At 38.9% G+C, this 18667-nt stretch overlaps 1 protein-coding gene across 5 annotated transcripts; it reads right to left on the bottom strand.

The window, feature by feature from the left end:
- Window positions 1–1834: 1834 nt before the first annotated feature.
- Window positions 1835–18667, bottom strand: LOC141944818 (C-type lectin domain family 5 member A-like). 5 transcript variants are annotated; one of them, XM_074872018.1, is made up of 9 exons: window positions 18553–18656; window positions 16666–16734; window positions 13626–13715; window positions 7656–7721; window positions 6849–6923; window positions 6603–6745; window positions 5838–5947; window positions 5120–5276; window positions 1835–3148 (listed from the first exon to the last, which is right to left on the bottom strand). In XM_074872018.1, the coding sequence occupies exons 1-8, from the start codon at window positions 18632–18634 to the stop codon at window positions 5129–5131; spliced, it is 783 nt and encodes a 260-aa protein (XP_074728119.1). In that variant the 5' UTR covers window positions 18635–18656; the 3' UTR covers window positions 1835–3148; window positions 5120–5128. The 5 variants fall into 5 exon arrangements, with proteins under 5 accessions (XP_074728119.1, XP_074728117.1, XP_074728120.1 ...); XM_074872016.1 differs by having other exon boundaries at window positions 1835–5276; XM_074872019.1 differs by lacking the exon at window positions 16666–16734 and having other exon boundaries at window positions 1835–5276; window positions 18553–18667.

Here is an 18667-nt window from a genome sequence, read left to right on the forward strand (position 1 = left end):
GAAATGCAGTGAGAATCCTGAGTGTGATATCTGTGTGGTAAAGCTATTTGGCTTATCAAAAATCTCTACTCTGCCACTGAAAATAGCTGGAGTGGTGATGGATACATCTGAAGATGGTTTTAGAGCAGATTTTAAAAATAGCCTTGGATACAGCTTCCGTTGCTGCTCTTGAAGCTTCATCTGCATTTTCTCATTTCTGATGCTCTCCATCAACAGTATCTCAACTTACATCCTCATACAAAGTGGTTTGTGTCAGGATGAATTTCATAAGAGCTGGGACAGGAAGAAACTGTTAGAGAAACAGTCATGCATTGCACTTCTCATATCGTTGAGCTCAACTACACAAATCTTCATTGTCTGTGATAGATAATGATAGAAATTTGGAATCTGTACATTTCACTGCAAGATCAGTGTATTTTCATCTGCCAAGTCCAATCCATTTCCAAGGAACTTGCTAAACCATTAGTGATGCTATCCATGTTCTTAATAATTTGTAGGAACACGCTGGTCTATAGGCACCTGTCCCTGTGGCTAGTTTTCAGATCTGGCATTATCTCCTATCCCAGACTCCTGTCCAATATGGAAGTTGAGTATACTTTTGTAATCTAACAAGGTGGGACAGGACAAGACAGATCATTCCCAGCATCTAGTTCAATTACAGCACAGCTGAAATTGGTGCTTTCAGACTTTCAGTCTGAAATAAGAAAGAAAGAAAAAATGAAAATCAGAATCTTCATCCTTATTGTCTTGTGTCTGGGCTGGTTTTGAGAATGTCATTGAAAATACATGATACTGCTTCTACTAGTCATGCTTTATGTTGTATAATGAATGTTAAATCCTCCTGAGACTTGCAACTTTGTCATCCTTTTCACACACGCACATGCTCAAGGTCCACAGCCTTCTCCGAAACACATAGAAACACAGTCAATTATTTGAGTAGCTGATTTCTAAGAGATGTTTCTCATTTCCTCTGGTCATTTGCCAGGGACAGGTTTATTTCCAACTCACAAGCTTATTCTGGGGTTTTTTGCTTACTCCCCCTCCTTGCCCCTCAGTGGTATTCTGTTTATCTAAGCAAGCTGTGAGAAAGTAGCATGTCAAGGTATCTTCCATTCATATGCTAGAAGAGGATTTATTATCACATTATTATGCCAATATTACCCATCTGTTAATTTATCTATCAATCAACATGCCCATTGCTTTCTTAGCCAGTGCATCTCTAATGTGTCTTGATACCTTACACATCTAGAAGATAATACCAGCAAGAGTTTCCATGATGAGACCTTTGGACTCGTTGGCTGAAAACTGATCATATCTGTTATTTCCTATAACGAAGGAAAAGAGTGCTTCTCTCTTTTCCAAAGTAGAAATTTGCACCATCCAACAATCTCTTTCCCTTGATATAACCAGATATGTAGTTAGAATGCAGATGATAACACACACACAGAGGGTGGAGGGTCCTCCACCAATGGTCCAGGTAACAGGTGTGTCATTCTTTGGCCAATGATGCAACCACAGAATCACATCCATTTCTTTTCCCTCCATCAGTTGTTTCTTGTCTTGCGTTTTGGTTGCGGAGAAAGCATCTTTTAATCATATATTTGCATCTGCTAAACTAGACCCTGATCTGTGGCTGTGACCTCAGCACTTCACGCTGTGTTCAAGGAAAGCATTGCACTGTAAAAGGGGTTGGACAAAGCAGAATATAAGAAGGACAGTGTCATGGTTTTATTCCATCTGGCAGCCAAACACCAGGCAGCTGCTCGCTCACCCTCCCCCAGCCCCAGGGAATGGGAGAGAGAATCAGAGGGATAAGGGTAAGGAGACTCGTAGGTTGAGATAAAAACAATTTAATAATTGAAACAAAATAACATTAAAATAGTAATGATAATAATAATAGTAATAATAGAAGATACAAACAGGTAATGCACAGTGTGATTGCTCACCACCCACTGACCGATACCCAGCCCATTCCCGGGTAGTGATCCCAGAGAAGAGAGAATCCTGAAGCCACAATCCCAGAAGTGATAGTGAGCTTCCCGGTCAACCCTTATCTGTATACTGAGCATAATGTTATATGATATGGAATATTCCATTGGCCAATTGTTTTGGCTCTGCTCTATCCCAGCTTCTTGTGTACCTGCGCACTGGCAGGACATGGAAGGTTGAAGAGTCCTTGATTCCTTAGCAACAACTAAACCCATCAGTACATTATTAACATTCTTCTCATGTCAAATCCCATCCTGAATCCAAAATGCAGCACTATTCTAGCTACTAAGAAGGAAAAAAAATTAAAAGCTCTATCCCAGCTGAAACCAGGACAGACAGAGATAAGAATAGCAGCAAAACCTTTCTGGATATTGTCTTGCTTGCAGGCTGCTTTAAAACTCAGTGCTGTTGAGTTGTTGTACTTTCTTTTGCTCAGATTTAGCCTGAAACGCTTGCGTTCTCCCACAAAAAGCTAAGTATGATCTGGTGACTAGCATGTGCCAAGGATTATTCTGGTTACATAGTTTTCATGCAGCCAAACTGCTCTTGACGGAAAGCTTCGCTGCAGAGAAGTGAGTTGTGTCAGATCAAATGTCATCTGAGTCAGAAAAGGATGGTGGCCCATTTCACTTCCTAGAATAGACATTATGTTAATAATCCTTCCCCCGTCCACTTGCAGATGTTTTTCCAAAGAGAGGAAACACTGATTATTTTTTTTATCAGCAGAAAGATTTGCAGAAGTTTAAGCATGAAAGGAAAAAAAAAAAAAAGTCAAGCAGCAGAGAATTGTCTGCACTGTATTGTCACAGGGCATAAGAACATACGAGTACAAGGGCTGGAATTCAGGTAGATGCTGAAGTTATTATATCCTGTAAGTGTGAAATACACATAAATAGGTGAAGACTATAAAATATTTTAAATAATTTCCTCTGAGCTATTACAACTAGGCCTTGGCTTTTCCCATAGAGAAGCACTGTTTTACTATGAATGGATGAACTGCTGGAGTTCTGGTGGAGCTTGGCACAGTCTGTTGCCCAAGGGCTGGGTATTATTTCCAATCACAATTATCCGTATAATTCTTCTTGTGAAGTTGTACATTTCAGAGCCGAATCCAAAGCCCCAGGTCTCAAGCTGCTTGAAGACACAGCCAAAAGTTCACCTGATCATCAAATATTTCAGTTAAATTTTCTAAAAATTAGGTTTGGAAATTAGGGAACATAGACTTCAGAGCAAATTTAAAAAAAAAAAAAAAGTCTTATATCCTAAAAAGAATACATGGTTTCTGAACAGGCTTTATTTTTAACTCTGGACTGGTTTTCAAGGTAATCCTGACATATCTTAACCTGAATAAAATTTTCATCTTAAAATTAAAGTTTAATTATTTGTTCCTCACTTTTATTTTTATATATGATCTTATTATATGAGTTTTATATATGAGTTTATTATATGAGTTTATTCCTCACTTCATGTCAGATTTGTACATCACCTTAACTTTTCTCCCTCCTTTCTAACCGATTCTGATACACTTATGGACAATAAGTGCATTCCTCCATATGTGTCATTTCACTAAGCTAGTCCATGCAGACTTTCTTAATCATCTCTTGTAAGATCCATCCTTTCCATATTCTGGCTCTGCTAGTTATTATTCTTCGTACTTGTTACAGTTGTTGTTCATGTTCAGCATGGGTGGCTTGAACTCTTCATGTTACTACAGATAAGGATGTTTTTTCCTGTAGCATGGTGGTAACATGTCTCATCTCTACTGGAAATATCCAGTACATTCTAGGACTGCACTACTTTTTTATTCACAGCCATGCTACGCTGGCAGTTCCCTGTGCTTAGCACGGACTGAAGTGCACAGGTCTCTTGTCATTTCTAACTGCTAAACTCCCAGTTTAATTCTTGTTATTAGTCTGTACCACTGCACTTTCTGCTGTTACATTTCATTCCGTTTCTTTTGCTACATTCCCCTCAGGTCATGTAGTTCTTACTGTATTAGGCTTGGATCTTCACCTGTTTTGACATAGTCTTCCAGTCTTGCATTATTAAGACACAACCTTATGTCACTTTAGGCATTACTAACAGATGTCTGCGTTTTGCAACAAGGCCACTACTGACTGTATTATATATGACATCTGTTTTTCCAAAAAGCTTGTTAATAATTTCATATGTGGAACCCTAATTAAATGTTTTAATAAAAGCCTGATTTCAGATGAGTCAGTCATTTCCTCAGAGAAAGCTGACCTTGTGAACATATTCACATTGGGTTTTCTCCCATTGACCTCTGTGATTTGTATTACCTTTTCCTTCAAAATTTGCTTGAAAACTGCCTATATTATTGAGGTGAGTCTAGCAGTCTATATTTTGTCTAGATATAAGGAACAGGCAACATCTCAGAGATGGTATTTGGGAAGCGTTATCTGGTCCCTTGTCCATAGAAGTCAGTGAACCCCCGGAAGCTCTGCGCCAGAACAAATTTAATCCGACAGCAAGTGGAAGATGCTGTCCCTTCATCAAGGCTGGATCTATGCTTTACTGGCCCTTTGAAGAAAACTGGGTGCTTTTGAGCCAACAAAGGAAACGGGAATGATCAGATGCCGCAGAGTTATGGTATTTAGCACAGCTTTAACACCAGCTGGCAGAGACTTGTGACCCAGAAGGGTTCTCTGGGATCACAGATGTCTACACATTACTTGTGTCTCATACCAAACATTGCTAAATGACATTAATTATACCTAGTTTTCCCGTAATTAATAATTTCAAACTTATAAAAATAAATTGAGTAACAAACAGGCCTATTCATGCGCCAAACCTGCTTCCCACATCTGAGGGAAATGGAGGCTAGTCTCACGCAGTGAAGCTGCATTGAAAATATCTTCTTGGTCTCTTAAGATCCTTTGCTTTATTAGATATAACAAGTGGCTTTTGCAGATCTTATTCTATAAGGGTAATGGTGTCACTGGCATTTTTCTAAATTTAATTTGCATCATTTAGTCAGAATCTGGCCTTGAGCAAATGTCCTCCTGAACTGGTGAAGAGGCTTCCATAGGAAAAGTCTGGCATAGCTTCATCTCAGCCACAGACACCAAATCTAACTTCCTCACTCATTCCATGCTCAAGCTCTACAGACCTCTTTTTTTTAGCTCTCCTTCTGCCTTTCTGAAGTATTTGAAGCTTTTTCACACAAATTTCGTGTTGTTGGGGATCCTTTGCAAGATGCAGTTTCTACTTCTTTAGGTCCAATGACAGCGCAGAAATAGTCAGAAAAGTCTCTTCTTATAGTAAACCTGAACAGGGAGAGAAAGGCAGATTTAGTTGCATTCCTGACCTAGCTGGATGCAAGGCAGTCAGCATCACTTCCATGAAAGACAGAGTGGCACCTGGCCTTGCTGCTAAGCTATATTATTGTCAGTAGGATTAGAAGCTGCCTTATTGGAGCCTCCCTCCCATTCCTTAATTTTCTTCCCCAGACCTCAACAGAAGTGTATACGCTATGCTTTCCTATCCAGAGACCTTCCCCCTCTTTGGTAGCCTCCATTCAATGGTGTTGACATCACAGTCTCTCTTGTACCTGCCTAGTATATCCTTTCTTTCCCTGTTGAACTCCATCTAGCCAGATTCCTCCTTCCCTGCCAGAACTACAGCTGTGTCCTCTCTTGCCCTCCTGATGTGACATGCCTGTGTTCCCATGTGATTTACAAGCTCCATTTGACTTCTCACAGGCATGTGCTGAAGCACCTGAATCTCACGGTTGCTACAAATTGCAGTCTCTGATCTTGCTTGTACTTCCTGTTGGTGGCTCTGGCTTCCAGATGTTGCATCACAGTGACTTGCTGGAATAAGCTTACATGTCTGTGCTATGTGCCACGTTGTTAATCCACTTCCACTTCTTCTCGTTCTCAGAGTAGGTGAGACCAAGTAAGTAGTAATGACCTTTTGATTGTGAAATAAGATATTGCTAGAAAGGAAAAAAAACCAATGGTAATACATTAAAATTACATTTTCTTCACCAGAGTTACACAGAAAGCTTAGTGCTAAACAGCCAAGAGAACAGTGTGCGTCCAGCCACACCATCTTTTTCCACAGCTTCAGAGGCTGAATTTTTCCAATTTTATTTAATTTCATCTCTCTTCCTGAGGCTTCTTAGGAACAGACTAGAATAACACACTTGTGATACCATTAAAAATATACATCGTAGTTAGCCAGGTGTGACTTGATACCTGGAGACACTTTTCTATTCTGGTTGTGATGGGAAAGCCTTTTCAGTTTTTGTCAAAGCAATGGCTCTCACACATAAGTGTCTGTTTGACTTGCTTGGTCTTGGTTTGTGTGCTAAATCTCTTTAAAACACAAGCCAGCTAGGCGGAGAGTTTGCTTATTTGCATGGGAGCATGCTCGGGGAGAGAAGCTTCCAGACGCAAGACTTCAAGCAATGAGATGCATCTTACTGTGAAGGTGATTGCTACCATACAGAGGGGTTTGGTGTATACAGCTAGCAGTAGATTATAGACCCCCAAAGACATCTAACATGAGAAGACACAAGCGTAACCCATCCATCCTTTGGCATACAGGTCAAGAAATTCTAGAAGCAGCCCCATGAATTCAGATCTCACCAGTGTTTTTTTGTTGTCAATGATCACCAGGTCTGACTTCATGTCAATACATTCTTTACGGGAGGCGTTCCAGTCTTTTTCTTCCTTTCTTTGAGAAAAGAAGTAGCATTTTTCCCCATATTTTTGCCAGCCTTGGGGGCAGCCTGCAGGAGGTAAGAACAGGTGTGGAAAAATCCATGTTCACACTAATGAAAGGATCCCATTACAGAAGAAAGGCAAGAAAGTAAGTTACAGCCAGAAAATTACCTGTGTGATCCTGATTGTAATTTTCACCAGACCACCGTGGATCCCTGCTAATAGCTAATACCACCCCAGGAGTCCCTAGGCATGAGTCAGAGAATTAGGATCACAGATAACATTATCCAGCCTTTTAAATCTTTGCTCAGGAGATAAAGACAAATGGTGAGGGTAAAAAGCAGCTTTCAGTTTTCAGATGTCTTCTTTGCCTGCTGCAAATTACGGCAATAGTGATGCTACTGAAAGAAAGAACATTTCTCTCCATTGCCAGGCAGGGTAGCAGGAGGAACAGAGGTGGGACCTGGAAAGGGTGATACGATTCAGGGAGACAGGGACTGTGTGATGTAGTTTTGTTGGTTATCCAGCAGCTCCTAAATGACAAAAGGGAATTGCACTTCATTAAAATGCTAAGAATGGAGGGGTATTTGAAAAGCAGTACACGCACATTGATCCATCATGCTTACTACAATGCTGTGATACCAAAGGGATTGTTATATTCATGCCCATTCCCCTAGCCATGGGCTCCTCTGTACTAGCATGAGAGAGTAATCAGTTCTTCCTCTGAAACAGTAACGCAGTGCTGACCAAACACTGCTTACAAAGAAGATGAAAATGTGAAATGTCTCTGGCGTTGAGAGCTCATCCTATGAGTGTCCAGGATAAGGCTGTTTATTCCTGAGGTGTCAGAGTTTTTGCTTGGTTGTTTTTTTTCTGAACAAAAATCTATACACATACCCCCCACACCCCCACCCCAGCCTTAAAAGGCAATCTAACGGCTTCTGGAAACTGTCTTTTGAATGACAGAGGATTACCTACCTAGTGCCTCTTCATAGGTGGTGGAGAATGGTTCTGAGCCAGATGGGCTGCTTGCAGTTGGATAGTCTGGAAATAACAATACAATTTCTGCTTTTAATGACTGACTGTTTTGCCATACACCATCAGAGCTCTTCCGGACCTCTTTGACACCTACCATCACCCCACACAGAATGCCTACTCCTCACTGTTTTGCTTCTCCATTGGAAAAAACCAAACCTGTAGTACCATATTGAGGAGCAGATTTCTAAAGAGCCTAACTCAGGAATTTAACAAAAAAATGCGCTGCACAATTTCAGAATAGCGGTAAATATGGTGTACAGTATACTCATAACTATAGCAATAACAAATAAGAGCCATCTTTGAGAGATCAGTGCTCAATCCAATCTGTTCTTGGTTAGGCATGCTTGAAGCTGTGGTCACTGTCTGCTCCTACCCCAAACATCTGGGCTGAGATATTGAGGCAGAGCTCACCTGTGCCCCAGCTGGAAGTTGGTCTAATGGTGTTGCTCCCCAGACCAAAATGAGACAACAGTGTTCATTTTAGGTTTTAAAGCAGATACCCAAGCTGGAATAGCATTGATTTTCCTCTTTCTTCTGACACAGTGGTTGTGAGGAATTTGTGCTCCACAGGAGGCTTCTTACCCCCAAGAAAAAGGGACTGTGGAAAGAGGCTTGCAAATTTATTTTTATTATCTGATGACTAGCTAGACAGCCTGAATTTATCACAGAGAAAAAAGGAAAAAAAGAGCTTTGAGAGGGTGAAGAAAGTAGCTGAGGCCTCAGATGAACTAAACTTATGTTTAGTTTACTAGAGAAGCTCATGTGATTTTTATGTATTTTTCATGTCTTCTCAGGGCTTTGGTTTTATCAGTTTAGAAACTCCCTCAAGAATATAGATCCTGTTGAAAGTATGGAGTTCAGGGATCACTCACAGTCAACAGGCTAAAGGAGGATTATGTTGTTCCACATGACTCTGTGTAGCAGTAAGAAAGTCTTGATAGTCTCTCAGCTTCTCTGCTTAGGAAACCTCAGCTTTGGAGACACAATTGCCCATTTCATGAATGGGTATTATTATTTCAACTGACTGAGAGTTACTAAATTGTCTATAGCAAATTTTAAGGAGGCATTTTTGAGGTTATTTGAAGTTAAACAATGAAGGGATGAATAATAACAGTAAAGAAACATTAAACTAAAAATTGTAGGCGTAGAATTCTTATAGTTGAAACCAAAATTGATAAATTCCTTTTAAAAAAGAATAGGAAATGAGGAAAAGATTGAATTAAAGAAAGTTCTAAGAAACTTGTGCCAGAATGACATGGAGCATGAAAGAACTGACATCTCTGCAGACTTCATACTAGAGACAAATGATAAAAGAAACAGAATATTAAAGGAAGAACTTTGTTTACAAGCAGTAAGCTCAAAAATAAGATGAGGGAAAAGAAGTGGAGTGGCAGTTAGATTCAGTGACACGTAATCTCTTCTGGATATTGAAAATTGGTAGTGAAAGGATGGATTACTAGCCCAAAGCATTCAAACTGCAACTATCAACAAGGAAGGTGGCCAACCTGAGCTCTTACTTTATTGGGGTAGAACCACTTCCCTAGTACCTCTGCATCCTTACAGAGGCAAGACTCTATAGTGCAGTAGGACTGATACCTTGGAAGGGGGTTCAGCCCACCAGAATGCAGTCATAACTATGCTGACAAGAAGTAACTATTGGGTTTGAGAGGTGAGCATGTCTGTTACAGAGAATCCTTTTTTGCCTTGTACCCACCCCTGGCAAAAATACATTATTTTATCATAAATGTGGCATCTCTTCTTCCAATATATTTTCTGTAGCCAAACTTTACTGACAAAAATCCTGAGGAGCATCTGTGCCCTATTGAATATCTTATTTCAATAAGATACTTAGTTTTCAGAGAATGCTGCAGAAGTTAATTATTTCCTCAAGAAACAAAGAATACTAGGAAGGTGAAGGTAGCACACTTTTGCCTGTTGTGAGAAACAACCTGACCAGCCTTTAACACGTGGGGATTTTTTCTACCAACTCCATCTCAGAGAGTTCTTCATAGCCAAAATGAAACAACTTTTAGCCCTATGACGATCATAAAGAGAATATAGAATTTTTTTGTCTGGCAGCTCCAAATACTCCTAATGGCTGAAATATCCCCCCAACTACTACATTAGATGATTCAGTAGAATACTCAATATTGAAATAATTAACAAATATACGCTTGTCTTATACAACATATCACTTCTCCCTACATATCTTGTTTCAATTTTATCTATAAACCATCAAGATTTCAGAAACTCTACTGCCAAAAATGTCCAGAAGGATTTCAAGGACTACCAGAGACTCCAAACTGAGCAGTGACATAAGTGAATCTCAGTTTTAGTACAAAGGATTAATCAGCTTCTTCTGTAAGCCTAGAGTCAGACAGTGAGTGCCGAAAGGAAATAGGTTTGAAATAACAGTATTATTTTGGGAGAGGATTATATTTCCTTTCCCAGAAAAAGAGTCATTGGACCAAGTTCATCTGTTCTGTAATTTTGCTTAGGGTTCCCAGCATCTGAAGGGACATAGAATTTTCTATACTGTCCTCTCTTTCTTTATAACATTAACTCTAATATATATAGCATTTTAAATAATACTTTACAGAGTCTGAGTGCCTTTTTTTTTTTTTTTTTTTTCTACTGGGATTGTAATGAGTTGGCATCTCCTGGTGAAAAACAGTTATCAAACTACTGTTTTACAAATCTCTGAAGTATAAATTGTAAAAGCCGCACTTCAAAAACACACTGCCTAGGAAGTCCTACTAATCTACATTTCTTTCCTGATGGCAAGCAAGAACTAGACTTCTGGAGTTGGGAGAAAAAAGTTTCACTGTAGCACCTAAAACCAAATGCTGGCTATGTATAATACTGTTCTTACATTTACAATTCAAAGATCAAAGTTGATCAATAAAAGTCTAATTTCGTGGAGACCAAATTGTATGATTTGCCCTGTTCCTTTTAGGGATTAACTTCCAATATATTGGTGTAGGGGAAGTTGAGTCTTACATATCACTATAAAAAAACCCCAAAACAACCCACAAAGAAAGGTGTATGTCCAAACATTTGAAAACAAAGGTTCTTAAAGCTCTGGTATATAGAATTACATCCAAACCTGTAGACAGAGATACACATGATAAAGTATGCATTATATTTTATAGTACATTAAAACAGTTCATCTTGGTGGAAATAATGAAGTTAAAGCTGAGGACTGAAGCTGAAGGAGCAACCACGTGTTTGGAAGAGGAAGAAACAGAATTCACTTTTCAGGAACGTTTCATTTTAGAAGATGAAGAAGCTGGGTTTTGCATATAGCCTGAGCCTGTGGGTGGAAGCTTGAAGTACTGCTTGTAAAGATACCCTGAAGTCCTTAGTATATAATAGTACCAAATACTGGGACTAAAACTACCTACCATTAATTTAAAGCATTTATTTCTGTGAAAAATTAGAAATTAATGCATACTGGTATGCCTTACAAAAATGAACACCACCCTACTGATTCTCCTACTGGATGGAAATCAATTTACGACACATAAATGGTGGGTCAATATTTTCACCTGGAATATTGTCACCTTTAACTCTGAAATCTGCCTGAGAGATTCAGACAGCAGCATTACTGAAAATGGTTCAAAGGCACAAATCTTAACAAAGCGACAATGTGTTATTTTCTAATTGGAGCAACTTAACACTGAATTTTATCATGCTTTAGTCATATGCTAATTTGGAACATCAAGGCTTTCTTTGCCTTTTACTGAATCCCTAGAGCAACAAGAAAAAATAAAACAGAAACATCAGTTTGAAATTTTATGTTTTTCATGCATATATGCATTTATATGCATATATCTTGAGGCTGGATTTCAACTTCTGGTTTCAGAAAAGAGCAAAATTTAATTAATATGAAGGATCATTTGAAACAAAGTTAGACCTGCCTGTTCTTGGAAGACCAGCTCATGAACTGCAGTGCCACTTTTTTACTTACTAGCAGATAAATTTTCTCAAAAAGAAAAAGAAAAGGATATGACACTGATATAAAAATCATAAAAATTTCTGGTCAGGTTCTACTGAGTAAAATTTTTGTCATTTTCATGAACAGAAATGGAAAATGCCTTCTGGCCTCCAGAGCTCTTTTATGATGCAGCAATATCAAAAGGTGACAGTTTAGTTCATTTAAACAAGCTGTTCATCAACAATGGCATATTTGACAAAACAAAACTGCATGGAAAACTCATATAAAATTAAAACTTAGAAATAAAAGGGTGAAAATGACAACCGTTTTCATTTGGAATACAAGTGAAAACTGTATGGTATTGAAATTAAAAACTAATTTGATTTAGTTTCTCAAGTTTGATCTAGATCTCAAGTTTCTTAGGAGTATTTTTTTGGTTCACTGAGGCAGTACTAAATCCAAACAAAGTAACTATACCTGAAGCCAGACCTGAATTAAAGTCTAATGACTCCTCATTCAACTCCTGACTTAAAGTTCTACTAATGCTGGTAATTTCACCTTGTTATGTTGGTTTGTTGTTTGTTTTCTTTTTGAAATTTTACCTTTCCTGTGGTATTTTACATTTTATAAAGGTCAGAGCACTATCAGACATCCCTCCTTTATTCTTTGCCTTGAAAAAGAAAAAACAATTACCTCCCCCAATCCTATTTTTTAAATTCCATGGATGACAGGTTTTGGCATGTCTTCAGAAAGAGTTTCTCCATGTGCATCTCTGAGTAGACTCTGGGACTTGAGTGTGATTTATTGTGGAAGCCTCTTAAGCTTACTCAACTATCAAAGGATGAAAAGAAACAAGCAACCACATCTGAAATTTAAAAATGGTTACTTGAAAATATTCAAAGGAAAGTACCACATGGCTCTATTAAAATTTGGGGTTTTTTTCCAATGAAGATAAGAATGCTTTCTTTCTAAAAATATATATATCCTTTTATGCAGTTTAAAGATTGTTATGAACTCAGTGATATATATGCAGAGAGACATAGTACTAAGCTTTTATTTGAGTAAGGGACAAGCAAATTCCTTTAAGTTGTGACTTAGCTACCTCTTTCAAATTAGCTTTTATTCATATTTATTTAAAGATTTTTGGTGTTATGGACCCTTGGTGACATGATACAAGATCATTGCCTTGAAATATTCTCACGGATAGCAATCATAATAGTCATAATAGGCATTATCTAATCTTGACTTGTTTCTTCAAAACATTTGTATAATAAATCATTTATTGCTCTAACTTTGTCAGTTTTTTAATTGGGTTTTGGCTTTTTCTCTTTTGGAATTTTAAACTTTCAAACCACTCAACTCTTTTACAGATTTCCTCTTATGGCCATGGTTGGCTAAAAACTACTGTCCCGTGCCTTCAAACTAGCCTTCTGTTGCTACTGGGTTTGGATGTCATGACTTAGACTGTAGGAGTCTGGGCCGCGCTGGGAGAAAGTTAGTGCAGACAGAAGAATGCAAGGACGAAGACAAGGCCAGCAAATAAGGCTGGCAAAAACACACAAGATAGCAGATAAGTGAGAAACACCTGTGGTCAGCAAAAGCACACAAGTCTGAGCAAAACAGGGTATGAGATAAGGGAGTTTTGGCAAGTTTTGGGCTTTACGTGCTAATTGCAATTAACCAATGCAAATGCTTGTAGAGGCGCGTGAACAGCGCGTGTAGATGACCTGTAGCCTATTAGAAGATAGATGAGTGCGTGTACGGAACTTAGTAGAGTATAAATGTAACCAGAAAAGGAATAAAGAAAGAATAAAAAAAGATGGACGACCTGATCATCACATTGGTGTTGCGTCGTTTCTGTTCCCGCATGGAGAAATAAGGACCCCGGCTAATGGTGACCCCGACATTAGACAACAGTCAGTGGGTGAGAGTCACAAATCAATTGCAGTTATTACATTTTTAGCAGGACTTACACATAACTATCAGACACACCGCTGAGACCAGTAGGAGGATTGTCACAGCAACCAATACAGCGACACATGTTCGGGAGCAGCAGATTTTACCTACACATAGACAGAAAAATACTAGATATTATATTTATATATAAATATAATATTTATATTTATATATTTATATTATGATACTAGAGTTAAGTGCTCACTGGGATCCTTATCTGTCCTCTATAACAACATGAAAGCGAAAGCAAATCAACCTACCAGATAAAGTTCCTGCCATGTTATACTCCTCAACACAGCAAATTTTTCAGAGGAGCTGAACTGTCCCCTATTTCTCTTTTGACTGTTGTTTATGGGCTTTTGTTCAGGATTTACTTCAAGGGGATCCTTGTGATATTCATTAGTCTGTCACCTCAGTGGAAACTGGCTGGGTGCTATAGAGAAAAAGCAGGTCCAAAAGGGGACAAATAGTATGTTCAGTGGCTGACTGGACTCATCAGACACTGAATTAAAATGTAAAGGAGAGCTTTCCATCTCTTCCTGATTCATGTATCTGCTAGGGTATTTACTTACGTCTTCTGCTATCTTTGAAGTTTATGGTGTCTGTGTGACAAGTAGGATCTGAAAATCAAATTGAGGTTTTTGCTGCTATTACCCCTGCTCTGTAAAGTAAAAAATTTTAGATAAATGAGGAAGCCATCCTGAATCTTCATCCTATCTGCAGTCGATATCTGGTTTGTTCTGTCTGGTAACCTCATTTTCACACCTACTTGTGCATTGCTATTTGAGTTACTGAAATGTTGAGAAGCTATCATACTTAGTATAATATTAAACTAGACTGATTTTAAACCAGTCTCTTAAAGAAGGCAGCACTCAAGAAGTCTGGTTTTCTGCCTGAGGAGGTTTGGTCAGGAAATGGTCGCACCCTGAAAACATGTTGATTGCACTAATCAAAAAATCTATCTGATAGGTGCAAACTGTCTACTGCTACACTAGTCCATGTGGTTATGAACAAGACTGCGAGGGGTGGAGAGAAGTTTTAGTAGCAAAATGGAAGCTTGTAGGAAGGAGGTTGGTGACCAGGAATCCTAAGGCGCAATTCCAGAAATGGTCCCAGTACCCTGTGCAAGACTGGAGGGAGAAATGACAAGGCAGCATTTTAGCACCTGGCTGAGAAGATGGGATAAAGATCCAGATTCCTGATTCTTCAGGAATTTGGGACACATCTGGTGCAGAGTGTTCAAGTGGAACAGATTTCATCTTAACTATAAGGGAGTCAAGCTGCTGGACATGACATCTGGAAGATTTTACATAACTTTTAAAATTAATAAGAGCAAGCTGGCAGGGGCTGAAGGTTGTAACTCACTCTTGAAATGAGGAAGGGGAAGCTGACATGGGCTAAAGAGCAGTTTAGGTTGATATTACCATTATGTGTGACTTCAAAACCACTGTGTTCTCAGGAAAAGGGAAGGTCAGAGTATATAAACACTCAAGCAGAAAATGCAACACTGACTGTCATTTAAATAAAGTGTTAAGAAGCAAACAACAGGTATGTCACACTAGCTTCTACACAAATACTAGAAGTCTGAAAAATAAGATGGGAAGACCTGGAATGTCCACCCCAGACTAAAATACTCAGATATCAGGTACCTGAAAAGGGCTGGCTTCTGCCCTCTGAGATACCCTCTGGTATCAGATAACTGCACAGATCTGGAAGATGCTACACAAGACCTCCAAGAATCTGTGGCCTTCCAGATTTGCATACTGAAGCCAGACCAAATGTATTGATGCTTCCCAGATGGCTTTGGACACCTGTGGTTAGGTAACTGAACAGCATCCCAGTACACTGTGTATATGAGGAAGGGGTTAAAAGGGAGACAGTCATCATAGTACTAGACTACATAAGGAAAAATAGAGTGCTAATGGGTAAAAGAGGGGAACTACAGGAAGGAGAGGGCACTTATTAAAAAGAACTTAAGAAGAATGGCTATGAGAATGAAATCCATACCGGCAGCCCATATATTATTGAAGGATAGCATCCTGGCAACATATGACCAATAGAAGGCACCTACCAAGAATGGAATTATTCAGAAGGAAAAGAAACAAAAATCAGGGCTGTTTTGTCTGTCCACGATTCATCCCTACCTTCAATGGTGCATGCAGTTCTACGATCCTTATTTCAAAAAGCTTATAGGAAAAGGTTCAGAGAAGGGAAGCAGTAAAGGATGGTGTAGACTAGGGTTTTGCAGTATGGAAAAGAGGTGATTAGGAGTTATATAAAATCCTGAGTGTCATGGAGATCTTGGATAGGGTTTGGCTGCTTACTGTCTCTTTCAGTGAACATCAGCTGAATCTAATAGGAGGTCAGTTGAGAGTGAAAAAAATGCAGCTGGTTCTTCATGTGATGTTAAAAAGAACTGTGGATCCTCTCATCAAAGGATGTTATAGAAATCAGGGCTGTGCATAGAACCGAGGGCAGATTTGGCAAGTTTGTAGAAGAGAAATCCATTGAGGATACATAAATAGAATCACATCTGTCTCAGGAAGTCCCTGAGTAGATGCAAAGTAATGTGAAAGTATTACAGAAAGGCATCATATATGGGTTCTTTGGCCCAAACTGTATTTGTGCTCTTATATCACAGAATCACAGAATCACAGAATCAACTAGGTTGGAAAGGGCCTTGAAGATCATCTAGTCCAACCATTAACCTAACACTGCCAGTTCCCATCTACACCATATCCCTCAGCACTATGTCAACCCTACTCTTAAACACCTCCAGGGATGGGGACTCTACCACCTCCCTGGGCAATCCATTCCACTGCCTAATAACCCGTTCTGTAAAGAAATGCTTCCTGATATCAGTGAAGCCAACAAGTGTTCAGTTGCATATAAGGCAACACATCAACTGCCCCCTGCTCTGGCTACGTAAAGCAGATGACTGTATCTTCCTGACTCCCATATGGCTTTGTATCACTGCATTTTTGGAAAATAAGGAATGGCCTCCTCTCCTCTCATTGTTTAAATTAATTTCCATTTAGCAGACAGCTAAAAACTCACCGCATGATGTGTTTCTAGCTGCAGCATTTTTGTCTAGGGACTGCACTTTCACTTCTGCGTATATAGAACCTAAAACCAGGCAAAAATAACAGAGAAAGTTGAGAAACATCTTAAATGGAACAAAAATGACTGAAATGATGTGAAATTCTAAACACATGACAACAACTGATTTATGTGGTTATATTTAACTATGCCCAAATAATATTTTTGTCTGTTGGATTCACACCTTAGAGGACTTGCTATAGGCGGAAACAGATCTGGTTTATCTTCAGTGCAGACAATAACAGAGGAGACATGGGCACATGCACACGCATTTTAAATATAAACAGAAGTGGAGAAAAATGTCTAAGGTTGTCTGATTGTCTTAATTCACATCCATATGTGAGTGGTGAGAATGGCTACAACGTCGAAGCAAACCTGAAAACCGCAGATCATGCTAAATTTGAAGGGGTTAGTAGTTAACGATAAGACAGTGAGAAAAGTGAAAACTTCTAACATCTGCAGATCATAAATACAAATGAGTATGGAACAAAGCGTGTGAGGAAGGAAGGAAAGGCAGGGACACATAAAAAGGGAGTGGAAATTAAGAAATACGATGTTGCAATTTTATAAGACATTGAAAGTCATCCTGACATGCAGCACTGAGCCCGGTTTTTTCTATCAACATACAGAGTTAATGTCTTCTATGAGTTTAAGTGCATTCTCCTGGCTTATGGAATTAATTTCATTCCTTTGTGAACACTGCATTTGATTGTGGGAATCCATTATCACAGAGAAAATAGCAAACTGGGGGAGAAAGAAAAAGAAGACAGAAATCAGTGTTTGAGCTGTTTTCTGTAATATATGCAGAATCACTGGGAAATACTGTGCATAAATTAAGAGAAGAGTTGATAGGGGTTTTCCAGAAAAGCACAAGCAGAGAAACATAAAAATGCTATTAAAACTGTATAAAAACTGTAAATTAAATTATAAGGAAAAGGGAACATTTAATCAGGAGGCATCTATTATGGGTACCTGTAGCTGTTTAGCTGTGGAGTAATCTATTGAAAGAGGTGATAGAAACACTGTTTCTTGGGGCATTAGAAACTCCAGCCATCTCAAAATAGATGACAAGGAATCACACTTTATGCAAAAGACAAGCACAGAGTGGCAAGAAATAGAAACTACTATTTCTGTCAAAGAGATAGTAAGGTTAAAAAGAAAGGAAAGAAAAAAGAAAACGAAACACAGATACAAAGTGTATGAAGTCTGTTATTTTAGGATGTAATTTTATGCAAATGTAGAAAAATAAGTGCAAAAGTTTATGCAATAGTTCCTAGCGCATTAAGGGACGATAAATTTAAGGTTAGAATTTTACAAAGACATTTATACTAAAACAAACTAAATCTGTCCATGAAACATTTTATGCTTGATTTATTAAACAAGTGGTTTGTACAGACAAAGCCAGGAGGCAAAAACCCTGAAGCAATGCTTGCTATGCTCAGGAGGCAGAAACAGGCTACGCACAAGACTGCTTCAAACAGCAGAAACTCCTGGTCAGTTTGCTGCAGGAATCAGAGTCTGATGCATGAGAACATGCCTCGATCAGGACCAGTTGATGTTCACCTGTGGAATAATCTCCTAAATTGATAGAAACTACTCAATATCACACAAGAAACTCCCCCTCACACTTGCACCTTAACAAATGAAAAGTAGATCTCATAACAATCCCCTTTTTAGGGTGTAAAAAACCTACATGTACACCCCACCTGCAGTTTTTTCACAGCACTGGCCCTCACATTTCCTTCATCCTCTTTGGGGTTTTGGTGCTCCATGGCACTCTTTCAAAATATGTGGGAGAGAGGCTGAAGAATAAAAAGAAAGCTCAGTGCAGATCGATCGACTTACCTTGGGCATCAGTGACTTTCTGTAGTCTGGGCCTGGTTGATTCAGTCAAGTTCAAATCAGCATAGATGAGATTTTCTGACATTCTTGCTCACCCTTCTTTTTTCCTCTCGCTGCT

This window comes from Strix uralensis, chromosome 5 (genome assembly GCF_047716275.1).
Source record: "Strix uralensis isolate ZFMK-TIS-50842 chromosome 5, bStrUra1, whole genome shotgun sequence".
Taxonomy (NCBI): domain Eukaryota; kingdom Metazoa; phylum Chordata; class Aves; order Strigiformes; family Strigidae; genus Strix; species Strix uralensis.